The 19,998-nt window shown below is 44.9% G+C and overlaps 1 protein-coding gene across 2 annotated transcripts in view; it reads right to left on the bottom strand.

The window, feature by feature from the left end:
- Window positions 1-19,998, bottom strand: part of zcchc7 (zinc finger, CCHC domain containing 7) — a 49,713-nt gene that overhangs the window by 13,191 nt on the left and 16,524 nt on the right. For both annotated transcript variants that reach the window (XM_084573855.1, XM_084573856.1), the window contains 4 exons: window positions 8,379-8,428; window positions 7,873-8,010; window positions 7,606-7,776; window positions 4,245-4,280 (listed from right to left, as the gene is read on the bottom strand). In XM_084573855.1, the coding sequence (XP_084429981.1) occupies window positions 4,245-4,280; window positions 7,606-7,776; window positions 7,873-8,010; window positions 8,379-8,428 (395 nt within the window). The remainder of the gene's footprint in view (window positions 1-4,244; window positions 4,281-7,605; window positions 7,777-7,872; window positions 8,011-8,378; window positions 8,429-19,998) is intronic.

Genomic DNA, 19,998 nt, shown 5'->3' with positions numbered 1-19,998 from the left:
ATCTAAAGGACATGACCTTTGTGCGCCAACTGAGGAGCAGGTGCGCCACACAGACGTGCCCAAATAACACAACCATCTTAGACTGAAAGTAGCAAGTTTGGGTATTTTGAATCTGCAGCATGGCATTCTGGGAAATGAAGGCGAGCCCCCACACGCCTGAAAAGAACAAACGCATACGATAAGACATGTGCCACTGCACCAAGTTCAGCATTTAGTAAGAACATGGTAAGATGGAGGGAGGTGGGCAGATGGGGACTGCAAGAAAACGAGCATCCCCACAATGTGGAGCTCCACGAAAAAGAAAGAAGTAAAACCGGGGCATCTGCGTGTGTGTGTGGGCGAGTGAAACGGTTTTTGAAGCACACCCGTTCTTTAGAAGGGGGGAATAAAATCGTATTTATGTTAGGGTTGTGTAAAAATGTGCTCAAATCCGTAAGACACAAATGCGATGAACATGTCGTGGATATCTTTTTACCCCATTTGCTGCTCTATATATTTGTAGAAGTGTGTGTTTGTCCATGTGTGTCAGTATCGTACTTTCTCAGTAAATACCCAGGGGCTTTGTGGTCTATACTGTGTGGTTTGGAGGAGTTTGTTAGTTGAGGGCCAGGTGCAGGCAGACAACACATACACTCACAGAAGATAAACGGACCCGAGCGCACACGCAAGCACACACCGACGCACACACAAACGAAGGATAAATGGACCCAGTAGCAGGGAGGTCTGACAGAATGCCTTTTCACACCTGGCTGAGCCCAGCGGAAGGTGACAGAGTCACATCTCCCAAAGCGAACGCACACACACGCTCACACACGCACACACACCTTCTCACATTGGGGAGTTCAGGGTCATAAGCAGCATCATGAATAAAATGAGGCTGTCTTAAACAGAAGGAGCCCGGTGTATGCATGTGTGTGGGTGTGTTTGTGTGTGTGTGTGTGTGTGTGTGTGTGAGAGAGTGTGTGTGTGTGTTTGTGTCTGAGCGGGCCCCTAACCCCCATGCCAGTTTGGATCTGTAACGACCTTCTGTTCCCAGTGCTTAAATGGCTTAAATACTTCAATTAGACCTGGGTCACAATCCTCCACCCGTTAAAGCACACCGTCTCACACACACACACACAAAGACACACACACGCGAACAGTGTTTTATCATCCAGCGAAGCGACGAGAGACTTTGGTCAGCATCTTCTCCGCTCGTCTGCGATCCAAAGAGAAAACTTTACAGTAAAATCACGCGGCATCCTCCGTCAACACATGAGCAACAATTAAACTCGAATCCCATCGTCTCTGCCAGCGTCTCCCCTGGAACTTCTCCGTCTCTGTCCCGCTCCCTCCTCCTCCTCCTCCTCCTTCTCCTCCTCCTCCTCCTCCTCCTTCTCCTCGTCTCTCCCATCGTGCTACCCCGGCGCTAACGATGCTGCCTTTTCATTAGACAGCCCCTGCTAATTAATCTCCATAGAGGAGAGTGACAGACCTCGCCCGCGACACACACACGTACGCAAAGCGCACGGCGAGATATATGCAAACACACACTCTTCTTCCCTCTCTCTCACTCCCTCGTCCCGCGTGGTGCTGGCAGCCCATTTCATGCTTTATCACGTCTTTTAATTGACAAACAAGCTGCTCTTTTCTCTTAGGCTGAGGTCTATATCACCCCCGCGCTCAGATGCACACACACACACACAATCATATACAAACACACACACACAAGTAAGGAGCCAAGAAAACTACTTATCCTTTCAGATTGTGAAAAAAAACACACACACATAAATAAGCAAATGTCTCCCCGCTGACATATGGCCCATGTGACTGTCACACAGTTTCCTACACTTTGACACATCGTTTCAACACACACGCATACACAACAGACACACACACACACACACACACACACACACACAGCCAAAGATGAGCACTTGGGTTGAAGCAAATAAATAAATAAATAAAATGTCCCTTCACTTTTGGCACTTCCTGCGGTATTTGAGTTGTTGTGTTTTTTTTTTCTCCGCCTCGCTTCAGTCATCTGCTACAGGCCATGGTCAATACCAGTCACAATTCCCTTATTGATTGTAAATGTGATTGCGTGACATTTGCCTTCACGACGCCTCATGGGATTTTTGGAAGCCTCACACGCTAATCTACAAATTCTTCTAAATTTCTTGTCACATTATTTGAATCATGGTTTATGGTCTTGTATTTATATACACCGATCAGCTGCAACATTAAAACCACTGACGGGAGAAGTGAATATTATTGACCATCTTGTGACAGTTCAATGTTCTGCTGGGAAACTTTCGGATCTGGCATTCACGTGGTTGTTATTTAGACGTGTACCACCCACCTAGACCAGACGAGGAACCCCCACCCCATAGCAATGACACTCCTTGATGGCAGCAGCCATCCCCAGCAGGAAAAAACAAACAAACATGAAGAACAGCACTAGGTGTTGACTTGGCCTCCAAATTCACTAGATCCCAAACTGATCAAGTATCTGTGGGATGCACTGGAACAAGCCTGATCCACAGAGGCCCCTCCTCTCAACCCATAGGACCCAAAGGCCCCAACTAACAACATTCTGTTGCCAGACAACACAGTCAAAGTGGTTCATGCTTGGTTTGGTTATGGTTTGTGAAATTTCGGCAAAAGTTTCAGTCTCCATTGTTGAAAGTGAAGCAGAAAGTAGAAACAAAAATGAATCCAACTGGCAAAAAAGACACAGCGCCAACTAGTGTTTGAGTGGCATTGGCTACGTGCGTAGGTTACACCGTCTAGTCCCGCAGTACCCTTAAAGAGCCTTCAGAAGGCCCATGTCCATTCTCTGATGAGTCAAAACTGTTTTGGAGGCACAAGGGAGACCTACACGATATTAGGAAGGTGGTCATGATGTTATGCCTGATATACACTTTACAGTCCCAGTGACAATTTTTCTACCAATGCTAAGCACTGGTTGCAACTGGGGGTTCAGTGTCTTGCTCAAAGACCAGTCATTAAGAAGTCTCCAGCCACACTGTAATAATACTTTATTCAAAGTTTGACATTTTGCTAGATGTACGATTAGTTAAGCCATATTTCAGATGGTAAAATTTCACATATTTCTATTTTGATGAGGAACGTTCTGCACGGAAAAAGACTTAAAAAGTGTCACTGGCTGTAAGTGGGGCTGTGTTTAGAAAGCTGCTGGCTTAGTCACCACCACCACCCCCTCCCCTCGCCTCCCCCCTCCACCTTGTTCTTTTACATTTCTCTGCTCTAATTGGGACTCTGGGTAGAACGACTACGTCTGCTGGGATCACATCTGACAAACAGGTTGAGTTTAAACAGTTAGTGCACTCTAAACACGATTTGTCACCTTTGAGTTTAGCTCTTTTGTTCGGGACATGGTTTATCATGACGATGCCCCTTGGACTGTCGGTGTGGTCTTGTGTCCACCATATTGTTTAGAATAACTCTCCTGATCAGCCTAATAATAATTCTAAAATAACTGTAGAATAGATTTCATTTAAGTTTCATCTAAGTGTAGTTCATTTCCGCCTATAATAATACAAGTGCAAACCAAATGTTTACACAATATCAATACATGTTATTAAGCAGGAATGGGACCAAGACATTGTTTTGCAAGTCTCAAGTCTTTCCACTGAAGTCCCAAGTCGAGTCACAGGTTCCACGCTTTCAGTTTCACACCTTAAACGAGTTTCCAGCTCAACAGATGCGTCGTTTTTTCTTCCTTTTCTTTTAATCCTAACACCTTTTGACGTCGTTAAGTGGGCATTGTGAAACTCTAGCTTGAAACGGGCTTCCGGTAACAGTAATGCAGATAATGATGTGTGGTCTGGTTTCAGGTGAATAGAAAAGTTCAAGTCGGGGACAGGGCAGACTCATGTCTGGTCTAGCAAGACTCAGTCTGTGTTACAGGGTGGGTGGCTGGACGTGTGGGTTGAGTCTAACATAAATGAGAAAAAAAACACTAAAATGTATGCATCTTGACTTTTTACTTGGGATTATGAACTGGTTGTAAGCCCAGTGGGCGTGTGCAAGAACTTGTACACACCATGTGCACACTTTGATCCAACAGGTGCTTCTCCTGGACTGCACTGACAAAGGTACCATGAAAAGGCCAGTCCATTCAGATTCAATTTAGCCATCGTCTTTGTGAAAAAGTCTGATTAACTGAAGCCCAAAGGTCAAAACGTGAAAAGGTGCTCAGGTGAAGGTGTGAGAACAGTAGTGGTAGTAAAGATACTCACTGTAATGTGGTACTGTCTCCAGATCTCTGGACAAGCCTGAAAAGAGACAAGAAAAAAACACTTGATATGGTCAACAAATAAATAAATAAATAGAGAACAGCTCTCAGTGTGGATGTTGTGTCTCTGAACTCGTCAGACAGTAAAATAAGAACAAACTTTTGCATGGATCAAGATGATAAGTAAATTAGCGAGAGATGCTATTAACAGAAACACAACAGAGAAGAGCGGGGGACAAATGGAAACTGAAAAACAGACCCTGGTGTTATTTGTTTGTCTTAGCGTCTCTTTCCTGCGTCTCTCTCTCTCTCCTCTAAACCCTGATTTCTCACTAGCTGTCTGTCTGTGGTCAGTCACTCAAACAGTCAGTAAGGCAGTCAGTCGTTTTGTCCCGGTGTGGCTAAAGCATTATCTCCGGGGCTTCTCCACGCTGTTCCTTAAGCGCTCCGACATCCGTTCCCAACCGCCGCCGCTTCCCACTGGGAAATTGAAAAATGCCGCAGTCGCCGCGGGCGACAAGATTTATCTACTTACATACCTACTGAGTAAGAGAGACGGGAGGGGAGACAAGAGAGGCAGTTTCAAGCCCGGGCAGCGTTCAGTTAGCTTAACAAGTTCCCCAACAAGATTTTGGTATATCGGACTTCCCATCATATTAAACTGTTACTAATTTGGCTTTGTTCTAATCCTGACCTTTAAAAAGCCGCCCGGACAGAACGCTAGGTACTTTTTGTTCTGGCTTAATTTGATCTCTTTCAATTTTGAATATAGCGAAGAACAAATATGGATTTCGACAGCTGTATCTTCCTCCACCTCTCATCTAGCTCTTTTCTTCAACACACACACGCACGAACACACTCCCTCCCGTTTTGCTCTCTCCCTCCAGACCGCCAGGGTAGTGTGTTGTTGTCGAGGGCGACAGGCGAGGCGAGCGACACACTCGCGCTCCATCAACCGTCTGTCTTTAATGAGAGACACAGAAAGGCCCGGGGGACTGAGACCTGACTCTGTCTCAAACACACACACACACACACACTAATACATACAGTATAATTTGTGAGCGTAAGACATAAAAAAAAAAAAAAAAGAAAAAGTTATGCGTTCCCAGAAAAGGGTAATTACAATACCACACAACTTTGCACCTTTGTTTGCCGTTGACAACGATATGCAAAAGAGAGGGGAAGAGCGAGAGGAGCACGAGGATCTGGGCGAAGGGATGAGAAAGAAGAGATTGTGAGAAAGAGAGAGAGAAGAACTGGGTTATGTGTGTCCTGGTCTACCCTCTCCCTCTGGTGTTCACCTGGTTACTCATCCATTACACAGAGCACAGTACATGACTGACTGACGGAGAGAAAGGGTGAGAGAACAGGGGAGAGAGACACAGAGAGAAAAGAGAGAAGGGGTGGGGGTGAGGTGTGGGAGACACAGGCAGCTCTTTACATACACTCAGGGTTTCACATTCTATGGCATTAGTGTAAATGGGCAAGGTAATGAACGCTGCGGTGGGATAATTGTCATTGATGGTCATTAGATTCACCCTTCAGTGCCAACGAACGAACACACACACACACACAGACACACATGTCCACAGCTGGAATATGCAGCATGGCAGAGACATAACTAAGCTGTAATTGCTGAAGTGTATCAATTAATGTGAACAGCGGCGTGTGTTGACCCCTGGTCACTCATTATTACCGAGAGAGAAAGTGGGGGAGAAAAGGGGAAGAAAGTAAAAGTGGAGCGCAATACAATCAGTGCATCATCATGTTTACATCAGCAGTGTTTTTACTACAGACCTCAGGCTCAAATTAAGAGAATCTGAACTCTGCTTTTACTGCAATACTTAAAGGGGAACTACTGTTTTTTACAACCTGGACCTTATTTCTGGCATAAAATACGATCGTTTACTCACCCATATAACTTTGGTGTCATTTGTAGTCGTTCAGGCGGTATTTAGATCTGCGTATATCCATATAGTGGGAGTGAATGGGGCACCGAAACACAGCCTCTAAATAACGCATTATCTGCTGCGAAACTCGTTCATTTCACCAATATTTTGTTATGATACGCTAGTGCTATTCCCCGTTGAGTCCGGAGTTACCTTTTATCATCGATCATTTACTCATTTACTCACCCATTGTTGCTTGTTTACCTGTAATTTGCTACTGCTATTTTTTTGCAACATGGCTGAATATTTTTCCGATTCTGAGGTTGTGGACGAACCATAGCAGTAGCAAATTACAGGTAAACAAGCCGACCATCGCGGCTTGTTTACATCATCCAGGTCTGAAGACATCATCCGGGGTCTGTAGGTCAATCTACAGACCCCGGACGATGATAACAGGAAACTCCAGACTCAACGGGGAATAGCACTAGCGGTTGATAACAAAATATTGGTGAAATGAACGAGTTTCGCGGCAGATAATGCGTTATTTAGAGGCTGCGTTTCGGTGCCCCAGTCACTCCCACTATATGGATATACGCAGATCTAAATATCTCCCGAACGACTACGAATGACACAAAACTTACATGGGTGAGTAAACGACCGTATTTTATGCTAGAAATAAGGTCCAGGTTGTAAAAAAAACGTCGTTCCCCTTTAATTCCGTCCGTTTTCTCCTTTTAGACTCTTCTGCATATTGTTTTAATTCATATTTGGGTCATGTGATGAACTTGTATGTATGTATGTGCTACCTAGGATTGTGGAAATTACAAACACAGGTGTGTAGAGGTGTGTTGAGGAGTTTCTTATAAGAAGCCGGCCCATACTGAGCCTTATTGGCTCACCAAATCTAGATTTAGGCTTCTGCGCTGGACTTAGGCCCTAGATACGCCGTAGTCAAACACGTACTATCCAGAAGTTTAACAGGGCAACACAAATTGTGGCAATTTCCCCATCCATGTCTCTCAGTGGATGGACAAGCACAGAAAATTGACCCTCCTTTTTCCTCCAATATACCATCTAATCAGATATTATTTACTGTTTCGCAGTTATTTCAGTAAACTATTCAAAATGTAATAGCTCCAATGCCAACATGAGCTGCTTAATTTCAAACACTATCGTTCGCAGCGCACAGACAAACTTGATAAAACTGACTACAATGATACTGACACGCAAGTGTGTGTATAGTTGCTTAAAACATTGCAGGCCACTTGCATATGCTAGGACACTGGTTCGGCATAGATCCGTTGCAGAAGTATAAACCTAACTTTAAGCTGCTGTGGCTGAATGAGGCGAATTCCTGACACAAGTTTGCAAAATCTCATAGAGTGAAGGATGCCATTGTAGTGTCAAGCCCCACGGTTTTGGAACATAATGCACAAAACAGGGAATAACATATGTAAAGTTGGGTGGCATACTCACATCAAAGAAGTGTCCCGTCATTCCACAGCGGTGGCACTGTTTGTGCCAGTACGCCCTCTCGCAGCAGGACTCGTAGAGGTGCCCGGGCAGGCCACAGTTGTTGCAGTGTTTATTGGGACATTCAATGACCATGTGGCCCGGGGTGCCACAAAGGAAGCACAGCACCAACTTCTGCACACACACACACACGTATACATGGTTATAGTTAGTTTTACATACGTACATACACCGTGTTTAAGATGGTACCGTGCACTGATGTGAACTGACTTTGGGATCGGGACAGTTCTTGGAGAGATGTCCATACTTGTTGCAGTTTCTACACTGGACATTCTTGTCAGTGTAGTATCTGTTTGATATCCGCTGAACTGTTACCCTGGAGCCCTTGTCTTTGTTATAGATCTGAGCCTGAAACACAGACATGGTTAGTTAGTGCATTATTTACACAATTATTATAATTGATTAACGTGTGACTAGGTTCATGCAGCGAGACATTACTGGTAGCGAAATCTTTGTTTTGGGGAGAAAAAAAAAACTAAGTCACTAACTGTTTCATAACTTTGGAGCTTCAAAATCGCACTTTATATTTTTTAGAGAAAGATTTTACATATTTGAGTTTGCACATCTTCCCTTCCTTCCTGCTTTTCAAAAATATTACTGTCATTTAGACCACAAGCAAAAAAATTTTTTTTTTTTTAAACTGACCTCAGAAAACAGAAGTGGCTAAATGTCAGAGTATAAAATTACATCTTTAAAAGCTGCAAATTAGCACCTACCTCTTTGTCTTTGTCTGAAACCAGCCAACTTCCTCCTTCTTCTTCAGCATCTGGCAGAATAGAAAAAACGTTTAAATTTAAATACTGCCAAGTCCAGACTCCCATCTTCAAGAAATATACACTCCATGAACACTTTATTGCTGTAAAGGCAGTCTAGAGGTCGACTTTATAGAGACATATGATTTTGAAATTGAAATAAGAAGATTTCAAAATGACAGACTATCGTTACTTAATCCTGAATGTAATTTTAAAATGTGCTTATTGATTTCTGAAAGCAGTTCGTAGTTCTACAATACTGGTTGCAATGCCTGTAACTTTGTATGAGAAACATCGGTTTACAATGACACAACTGGATCTGAGATTTCGATAAGAACCAGAGGAGAAGAATTCGAGACAACATCCAGCCCTATTAAGAACTCTAAACCCCGAGGAATAAGTTTAGCTTCCTGTAAAAGGACGCACACACACACACATACACACATACAAACACACACACACATACACACACTGAAACTGACACAGTGGCAGCCCAGCACATCTGTACGATAGTGGCACTAACAGCACCCTGAGGGAGGCCGCTGTATTCTCGTCAGGCCCACAGAACTGTAACTGACATCCAGAACTCGTAGCGCGCACAGAAATACCGGCGACGCCGACGCGCACAGACACGTGTACTGGGCATAAATTACGTGCTGATGGCAATGACCCGCACGCGCTTTCACAAACACATAGAGACACACCCACGCATCGACCCCTGCGATTAGCTGGTTGACAGTCTTTAGCCTTTGGACAAACATACAGCCTTGAGCTATGATCAAATATCGCACTCTCCTTTCTGCCACCATCTCTTTCTTTCTTTTTCTGACTCTGTCTATCCAGCTCCTTATCGCTATTCTGCTCAGCCCTCCTTCCTTTGCTTTTGCTCTCTCTCTATCCTTGTTTTCTACCTCTCTTAACCCCCCCCCCTCCCTCCATCTCTACTCCCCGGGTGAGCGGCTGCAGAGGGGAGGTTATCACCTCTCTTCCCTGTCAAACAAATTAAAATGGCTGCTGTTTGGATGGGGCTTCTCTCTGCCACGACCTTCACCTCCAAAAACACGCAAACGCACGGATGCAAGTAACTCGGTGTTATCACCACACGGGTCGCTTGTGACTCAAATTTTAACATTAATTGAGGGTTCTCTCTTGGTTGATTCATTTGGCAAGGGGAAAACCTTTAGATGCACTTCAAATTTTGGTCCATCTTTAATCAACGCAGTTTTTTTTTTTTACAGTTTCTGAAACATTTAAACATTTTGGGGACGCTATGTACAAACCAAAACAAGTTTGGACTGTATTATTAGAGTCTAAGGAGGCTTGAATTGATAGATATGATCCACCACATTTAGTAAATGACTTAATTTGAAGATTTAAATTGATTTTAAGCGGCGAAATGGTTCTGAAGAGTTCTTAATGGTGACAAAACCAGTCTTTCCCAAACAAATTCAAATGTAAGGCAATGTATCGACTGAAACCAAACCAGCAAAGCGGTTTTTAAATAACTTCTCACAAAGAACGTTTTAAAAAGAGGGCAGACAAGGAGACATATTTTTTTATCAATCTGCCAATTTTTGATTCATTGACTAGTAAATAGTCTATAAATGTCAAAAAATAACTACATTTACAGAACTGAAAGCTGGCGCCTTAAAATGTCTTCTTTTACCCAACTGACAACACAATACAAGAAGAGTTGGGACAGATAAATGTTAGGTATTTTTGCCTAAAGATTAAACTGATTGTCAAATTGAAACTGAAACTTTCGCCGAAGTCGAGTCAGTCATACAAATGTCTGCATCTCCGAACCTCCTCAGTTAACCTTTCCTGGATGTGCTCCATCTTTATTGATCCAAAACTATCAATTGGAAAATTGCGGAGATGGAGAAGCAGCCGGAAATACTAAAGCGGAAACATGCTACAACCGAGCGGACCAATCGCAACTCTTGCAGCCTGCATCGCTGTGACGCGTAATTACATTTCTGGGGAGATGCGCGTCAGTTACGGCGCTAGTTACGTAGCTTCTGCGTCAACTTAATGCAGAAGTATAAACTGCCCATTAGTCTTTGGTTCCTGTTGTGTTATGTTCGCGTGCGCGTTTTTTCATGCCAGTGCTTACACTCCTTTACATTTATTGGTTGGTGTCCACCAAATATCAGTGTATTGAAGATTTCTGTGCACTGGCGTAATGCAATTTATATGTACATGTGGTGTTTCTCATTGTAACACTGCACTAAGAATTATCTGAGTTTGGGAGTTTTGGTTAGTTTTGCATTGACAAGAGAACAGGGGCCCTTGCAGCGCTTATCTACTGTGAGCGGACTGGGGGGCCTGTATGTGAAGTGTGTGTGCGTGGAAAATATATGTGTGTGTGTGCACGCTTAGCTGGTGTTACACAACAACCAGTCAATGGGCAGCTTGAAAAAAGAGGCAGGGGTGAGAGGTGTGGGTGTGTGTGTGTGTGTGTGTGTGTGTGTGTGTGTGTGAGAAGGCGTTAGTGACTCAACGAAAGTCATTCCCAAAGCGTCTCCCGGGGGGACTCCCCAAATAAAGAGCAGGAAGCTTTCCCTTAATCTAAGGGGCCCCCCCTCCCCATCTCACCAACCCAACACATACACGGATAAAGGGTGAAGCTCTTTGTCACGGCCGAGGAATCAAACACATGGGTGAGGGGTGGAGGAGAGGAAAGGAGGAGAGGTGGGTGGGTGGGTGGGTCGGGGGGCTGTTGTCTGTACACAGGGTGAAAATATGCTAATAAACCTTGAGGCCCCGTTTAAAACCAAACCATCGGAGCCTCGTTCCATCGTGGCCCTGCAGATCCGTAGGAGTCTGGAGCTGAAAAAGCAGATGGCAGAGGCTTCACCGAGCAGCTGAACAGACTCAAGAGAGGCCTCCGCCATGTTGACTGCAACTGTTCAAAGCTTTACTTACAGCCATCTTATAAGTATAAGCTCAAAGATCCTGAATAGCGAAATGGGTGCGCTGCAATCCCACATCCGGGGAGGCGACAACAACGGATGCATCCGAGTGAAAACGGGGAGTGCCAAGTGGCAACAAAGTCGTCTGTTAGAAATCTCCAAAAAAAATGTTTGTCACCGTCCCGTTTACTGATTTTGATTCCGCGGGACAACTCGAACATTATCTCATCATTGTGCCGTCGAGGGAAACTGAACACAATGGCACGGAAGAGGAGGGGGAGATGGAGAAACAGAGGGAGAGACGGATCAGGGGAAAGAAGGCGACAGATGCTACCTGTCTGTCTCATAGGTACCCTGATTACTAGAAGATGAGGAGGAGAGGGGAGGAGGCTGCATGCCTGTTCATCAAAACCAGCAGAACAAAACAAAACAGAGGAAATGTGTGTGTGTGTGTGTGTGTGTGTGTGTACTGACTCCATCCCTTCTACCAGTGAGAACAGAACGGAAGTGTACGTGTGGCTAATGAACCATGAACACCCTGCTCTCCAGGGGTGACACACACACACATGCAAACACACACACAAAAACAAGGGATGACGTCCAGACAGGATGGTTTAAGTCCGGTAAACCAAGGACAAGAGTGAAAATGTCAATGACACACAACCTGAGAGCGGCAGTCCAATCAAAATCACCTCCAACTCTAAGTATTAACCTATTTTCTTAGATGTGTGTGTGTGTGTGTGCGTACCATCTACAAGCTTCCCCCCCTCCCAGATCCCAACAACATCAAAGGCTTAGCCTGACCCGCCTTACCCCTATCTCTCTTTCCCTGTCCCGACACTTAAACAGGCATCCCAAGCCAGCCCGCCCATTGTACCACACTGTTGACCAGGCCCATTAACACACCAACCAGCACACACACACACAAAATGGGAGGGAAAGAGGGGCCTTGTCCCCCAACTGGAGGTTATGTTTGATACTGAAGCGACAGGGCTGGATTAGCAACACTATACATGACAATGGTGAGGGTGGGTGGGAGTGTGCAGGCTCTGTGTATGTGTGTGTGTATGTGTGTTTGTGTGTGAAAAAGTGTTTCCTTTGTGACATCACCCTTGCCCTACACAGCCGTGCCCTCTTCGAGGTTAAACACACCAAAAGGTTGGCTAAGTCAGACGCACGCAACCAAATGCCGCTTTTCTCCAACTCCTCTCTTTCTTTTGTTTGACAGAAAAGTCTGTCTGAGGGTGTAAAACAAAAAAAGAGCAAAGGCAGAGGCTGCAGGAGGTGAGGGCGGAGCGTACTGCAACACAACAAGAGTCTAACTCGCACAATACCAAGCAAAAAGCATCAAGGTAGGGAAGTGTTTGAGGAAATCATTGTGGAATGCAGAGGAGGAGATAGACACTAAAAGCACTACCATCAAAGGGGTACATTCATTTAATTATTTTCCTTTACATATCTACACTTTACTGCAAGGTTTCCAATCAAATGTTTCTATTCAATGTCATAAATGTAGTTTGTTTACCGAGTTGGTTGAGCCATTGGGGAAGAGGGGCATGCACCAGGATGATATAGTTTAACCACACAGACCAGCAACAACATTAAAACCACTGACAGGAGAAGTAGATAACATTGACCATCTTATGACAACACAATGTTCTGCTGGGAATATTTTGGACCTGGCATTCGTGTGGATGTTACTTAGACATGTACCCACCCACAGCCATCCCCAGCAGGATGCAGCCTGACATGGACAAAAACAGTTCAGGGACAACTCAAAAAAACATGAAGAACAGCACAAGGTGTTGACCTGGATCCCAAACTGATCAATTTGTGGGATGCACTGGAACAAGCCTGATCTGCAGAGGCCCTTCCTCTCAACAAATAGGACCCAAAGGCCCCCCACTAACAACATCCTGTTGCCAGACACCTCAGGACACCCTCAGAACGACCATGTCCATTCTCTGATGAGTCACAACTGTTTTGGCGTCACAAAACTGACTACTGCTAACTGACTCCAGGGCTGTTTCTTGGTCAGGTGTGAGATATTCCTTTATTGCTTCTTATTCAACTAAAGGGTAAAACATCTGGAGTTGAATCAAAGTGGGGTAATGGAACTAATCCTGTGATTCAAAGGAGCTAGCAATGTCAATGCAAGTGAAACATACGATTTTGGTGCTGCAAAAAAACGAAGGAAAGGTACTTTAGTAGTGACGTAATGAACGGTTTGAAAAGGAGCCACTGTTGGTGACATAACAAGACTTAGGTTTTCACAGAAGACAACAGTGCTGGATAATTGTAGGACGCCTTCTTAGGTAATGAACACTCATCAAGAGGTAAGGATATCATTATTCAAGTTTACTATGGAGACAAGACTTCGCCAGAGCAGATACAGAGGGTTCACCAGAAGGTGGAAACCATTTGTAAGCTTCAAGAACAGAAAGGAATCATTCTTTGGACAGATGAAACTCAGATTAACTCAGAATAGCGGAAAATAAAAGTCTGGAAACCGTTTGGAGCGACTCATGAGCCCAAGTGTATCATCATCAGAAGTAGGGACATACTGTCTGCTCAGACTCAAGAGTAATGAAGAAATGTTGATTTGACGACGCTTCATGGTAGAGATTAACAATGGAAGACCTGTGGACAAATGACAACTGAAGAATGCTGCAGTAAAGGCTTGGCAAAGAGTCACAGAGGAGTAAACCCATCATTGGTGGTGTCCATGGTTGTAAAGGACACCCGACAACTTACATAAAAATACAAATACAGCTAAAGCAAAAAAAATTTGACTCAGGGTCCAAAAACCTAGGGACTTAACTGTATATTAAAAGCTGTGTTTGAAAGCAGCCCCAGAAAGATGTTTACTAATCTGTAATTTAACAACCATTTCTGCCATTGCCGGCGGTGAAGAATTGAAATGCAGGCAGATGCCATCACCCTGGTCCCTGTTGAGTCCACCCCGTATTCGGCCAACACATATTTCTGATTATCTGATATCCATCTCCCCCCTCCTCCGTGACACATCGAGTGTTCACCCCCTGCCAGCCTGCGCCACCTCCTCCTCTTCCTCCTCACCCGCTCCCACACCATGTTGGCAGCCAGGGCAGGGCAGGTGGCCAAACCTGTCAGTCAAAGCACCGTCGCCACGCGGTAACACCACAGACACCAATTACCACACAGCAGGGGCGCGGCCTGGCAACCGCATGGCAACCACATGGTCCAATCAGGGTACACAACAACGGGGACTAGAGAAGGCCAAGAAAAGTGAGAGAGGTTGTGTGTGCGTGTCCATGTGTGTATACAGCGTAACCATGTTCAAGTTAACCGAAACTGAGCCACTGCATGTCCGCGGGTTTTGACAGAAGACAGGTAGCCACTGTGTCTTTTAATATCCGCTAGCTGTTAGTCCGTTTAGTGCAGATTTTCAATTCAAATGCAAAACATATCCCCATCAGTCTCTTGATAATCAGAGTAGTTCTTATGAAACACACAATACTGACTGCATCGCAACCCAGATCTGCTGGTCTCAACATACATGTTTCAAACGGAGGCTTAATTGAAATTTAACTCATTTAATTACCACAAACATGCTTTGATGGCTTGTGCTAATGACATTAAAGGATTAAATCTGGTCACGTTTACCTGATACCACACTTTTGCTGGCATATTGATCCACCAGTGACTCGGTTTCGGATTAAATCAATGACTTAAACTCTGACTACATCTCATTTGATGTAGTCAGAGTCAGAAAATCTCGACAATTTTAATTAGAAGAACAGCTGGAACTAGAACAACTGGCCTACATGAAGTATACATTAAAATATATCAACTGAAATCATAGGTTTACTTTAAAAGATCCCTTTTGAATGTATTTTAATTAACTTATAATTGACGAATTAAACAATTAGCCAATTTATCAATGAACCAAGGCAAATACGGCAACTTACCACTAATGAATAATTTGTCATTGACTGCTACAGGCCTCTAAATTGTAAAGTTTCACTGACATTTTTAGTTTGAAGTGACAGCAAATCGAACATTTTGGGATTTTCGTAGTGTTGGTTCGACAAAGCAAGCAATTATTTAAAATTTCCTTCTGACATTTGTATTTCCACAAAGGGTTAAACTATGCGGCTGCCTATATTCAACAAGTGTTTGTATTTTATGTGTTAAGTTATACGTGTGTACACCGCCCCCCCCTCCAAAAGTAAAAAATAAATGTTGCTAATAAAAAGTGACCAAATTATTCACGGCCCCCCCTTTTGTCTTCTGCGGTGAAACACACTAACACACATCTTCTGTGAGGGGCAAATATATTTTAATAAAACCAGTGAGTTGCAACCTCAATTTCATTTTGATGAATTTCCTCCTGCGGGAGTGAGGCAGGCAGTGGGCGGGAGGGCAGAAAGGCGGGAGAGGGGAGCAGGGTGATGGGGGCTGGGAGGCAGATAGAATTTTCATGATTGTTATTTTTGTTATTATACAGAAGGAGGGTGTGTGTGTGGTGTGTGGTGGGGTGGGGGGGCAGATAAACGGCATTGGTTAATCTGAGCCATTTTGTGGAGCGCTCCATTATCGGGCAGGTTGGGCACGTCGAGGGGGTTATTTTTCCGAGGGATCTTTGGCCCCGGTAATTAAGCTCCATTCACCAGGCCCTGTTCCCCAAATTAAAAATTTGTCATTAAGTGGAATTTACCATAATGCCTTTTTATCTGCCGGCGCTTCAGCATGTGTGCATGCATGCACGTGGGGTGTGTGCATGTGCATGTGCGTGTGTGTGTGTGCCTGTGTGTGCAGGGCAGAGGGGAAGGAGGGGCAACGGGAGCAGGGCAACCAATAAGGGGTTACACTGTGGTCGTGCACACATACAAACGCACACGAATATCCACACACGCTTTGAGGAGAAATGGCAAATTGAAAAACTGAAATAATCCTGGACAGCAGCACACGTTTGTATGAACACACACACACGCAGGCACAAACACACACACACAAACCCTTCAATCCTACAAATCCACAGCCTTTAGGGTAATTAAATAATGGTGCTTTAAAGTTTTAATTTAGATTTGTCTTTTTCCTTCCTCCTCCTCCTACTGCATGCCACACAGCTGCCTCTCCCCTGCGCACACACACACACACACACACACCCAGAACAGTCAGTCACAGTGTCTTTACAGACTTCATCCACCGAGATAGCCCTCGGTGGGCAGGGTACGCTGGAGGGAGTGAATGATTGAAGAGCAGAACCCCTGTCTCTATAGGCTTTATAAAACAATACAATTATTAGTCTTTAATTAGAGCAGCCCCTCTGTGGGACGGGGGACAGGCGAAGAACAATGGGGGATTAGAAGAGGAGCGCCTAATGTGGCTCTTTTATCGCTTCCTTCAAATGCAGTTTCTAAACGCATCCAGATGTCCTTCGCACCTGGCGGGTCAGAAGTTGGAGGTAGATTTGGGAGAGGGGCTGGGAACAGAACGATATCACCCAGGAAGAAATTCTTGTCATTAACTAGTCTACAGGTTACGTCTTCATTCGTTGAAAACATAACAATAAAGGGCCGTCCCTGGTGGTGGCGTAGGACTCAAACCGTAAACCACAATGTTGTGAGTTTGATACTTATGCTCTATCCATACTGTTCCTCATGTGTCTCCTCGTCTTAAACCCCAAAATGCTCCCGAAATATGCTTTAAAATTCCCGTTTTGATATTACCAATACATTATCACCATGGAATAGGGATGCACTGAAAATTTTCGGCTGAAAACCGAAAACTTATCGCCAAAATAACGCGGCCGAAACAGGATGTTGTGATGATGCAAGCAACAACCGCAGCAATTCTCGGCCGATAACCGAAAATGCACTTTTGGGCCATTTTCGGCCGAAAACTGCTGCGGTTGTTGCTTTTTCGGTGCATCCCTACCATGGAAGGATACAGAATGGAAGAAAAGATTAACAAAAAAAAAATATACAGATATACAAATCGAGCAGAAATAAAGGCCTGGTAGTATGATTAGCAGTGTCTCGCCAGATGATGAAACTAAAAGCGACGGCAAACAGACTTTAGACGCGATTGTGGTTAAAATGTGAAGGTGGCCTACACCAACTCGTCTAGTCTGCCTTTACATTTCTCTAAAACGACGAATGAGGACACTGTGCTCGCTTTGGACAACCTAAAAACTCCTCCAATCGTCTTCTTCTTGATCCACAAATGTTTGTCTAACTCACGAGAACGATTAAATATTTCACAAGTCTGTGAATGCCACCACAGAGTAAAGGTGCGAAAACAATGTCTTAAATAAAGAGAAGGGGGGGTGGGAGGGGGCAGAGGAAGAGCAGAGGAGGAGGAGGAGGAGACGGGTGAAACGGAAAGAGTAGGAAGATAGGAAGAGGAGGAGGGGGGGTGGACAGATGGCAGAGGTTATGCCTGGCTGAAAGGGGCAAGACGGGAGGAGGCTATTCTGGGTGTGTGTGTGTGTGTGTGTGTGTGTGTAATGGTAGGAATCACCATGATTTTCCCTCATTTCCCCACAACTCATCCCTTAGTCTCCCCTCTTGGTCATCGTCCACACTCCCTTCCCACGATGCCTCGGTTTATATGATGTCAAATGGCCATCAAACGCATTTAAATAAGCGCCTGAGACACTTTTCCTTTAACCGGCGCTCGGCTCAGTCGATTCGGCGATGAACAAAATAATTACGTCCTCCAGCGTCTGACTGACAGATAAAACCTGGTCGAGGTAAACTAACGGGAAAGAGGCGAACAACAACAGGCTGTCAAAAACCTCCAAATGTGTGTGTTTCTCCAAAATGAAGCGCAGGGAGGAATGGCAGGCAGAATGGCAGGGAGGGAGAAGACAGAGCGATGGATAGTGGTGGTGGTGGTGGTGGGGTTCTTATTTACTGTCGTTTAATTTGCTCCCCTCTTTTCCATCCTTCCCTGGGTGTTTCTGACAGGTAATAAAAAGCAGGAGCTTTCCTGACAAGCCCATTTGAATTCGGATTGAATAATATAACTGTAGGGTTTCCCACATAATGCTCTGTCCAAGCGTGCAACGGTGCGCAGACGCCGAAGACGCTGGAAGCCCCCTCTGCCTGCCAGTGTGAGTTTAATGTGAGAGAGTGTGTGTGTGTGTGTCGATGCAAACACACACAGGTGATTACGTCATACTGGTTAATGCAATAATAATAATGGTGATTTCCTTCAACTATGCACCATGCCACTACGGTATGCTAATATCCACATCCGTGCCCAACCCTTTCTTTCTCTCGCTCATCATCACACCCTCTCCCCTATTCCGTCTTCTCGCTTCTGCAACCTCTCCTCCATCACCTCTACAAGACCCTTTCATCCCACCACCACCTCTTCCCCTTCCTCTCGTCTTACCTCATCCGCCACTCGCGCTGCCTCCCCTCTCTCTCTCTCTCCTTCCCTCCCTTCCCGCGCGTCTCGGAAGCTGCTGAAATCCCATTCCCCGTGGGGCAGGCTAAATTGAATTGGCGTGTTTATATGAACAACAGGGCCGTTGCTTTAATATACCTTAGAGTTTATGCCTAATGCCTCCCCGCTAATACCGCCGGAGCTCCAGAACTCGCTCGGCACGCGTCGCTTTTATGGAAGTCGTGAAAGAGACCGAACGGCGAGGGATGAGGATGGGGAGCTACTCGGGGAGCGCGCTTGTGTTGGTAAACAACAGAGGAAGGAGAGAGAAGAGCCTGTTAATGAATCTTAACGAGTTATCTGTGTATCACTGCACCTCTTTAAAAGATCATGCTACAGTATCGCCTCTCGAGCAATACACACACACACACACACACACCTCATTCCTCCATTGTGAACGAAAAGAAAAGGGGAGACGCAGAAAGACAGGAAGATTTTTTTAGATTAGTGAGTAATGCTGAATAAATATCCGGAGTTTTGGATGAGGGAGTCGGTCATGCTCGTCGACTTGCAAACATCCTCCATTTTCTCTCCGTCCCCCCCTCCTCACCCCTCTCCTTTTCTTTCTCTCTCTTGTCCCTTTTCTCTCCTGGCCCTGTGTCAGCCTACAAAAGGCCCACGGCACAAAAGGAGAGAAACAGGCCAGAGACACTCAACCCAATTACTATTGATCAGGCTTTCGCTCAGAGGACGGAGACGCACTCACCTGGCGCCCACGCACACAGCCACGCAAACGGGCACACGCTAATCTGTCGGGATATAACAAGTCCTGTAAGGTCAGGGGCGGTTATTTGTTCACAGCTGATTTTTTAACACAAGCCACAAAAGGCTGGTAAAAACAGGAAAATAAAGGAGGCGCTTTTCAGGACGACGTGGCCCAAAAACAGAGTTTAAATTTCAATATTCAGTATACTGGGTAGTAAAGGTAGAAACACATGAAACCCACAGACGAGGGAAATGAAAATACAAACAAGAGAGTGCGGCCGTGCTGAATTAGAAGCCACCAAATGAAAATCAGACCATAATACAGCACTGGAACGGTTCAGGTGCAGTTTCGCTTTCTAATTGTTTCCTGGGCGTTGTTTCTCATGCAGCTCAATTCAAATCTCTTCAGTTTTCCTCCGTATTTGAAATATTTTCTTTACTCGCACAGTAGGTTTAGGGTTTATCATTTCAAAACTAATCCAGTTTTCGAAAAAACAAAAGAAAACAATTGCAGCCTGGATCTT

This window comes from Chelon labrosus (genome assembly GCF_963514085.1).
Source record: "Chelon labrosus genome assembly, chromosome: 2".
In the NCBI taxonomy this organism is placed as follows: domain Eukaryota; kingdom Metazoa; phylum Chordata; class Actinopteri; order Mugiliformes; family Mugilidae; genus Chelon; species Chelon labrosus.
This window is presented reverse-complemented; position numbering and strand designations above follow the sequence as displayed.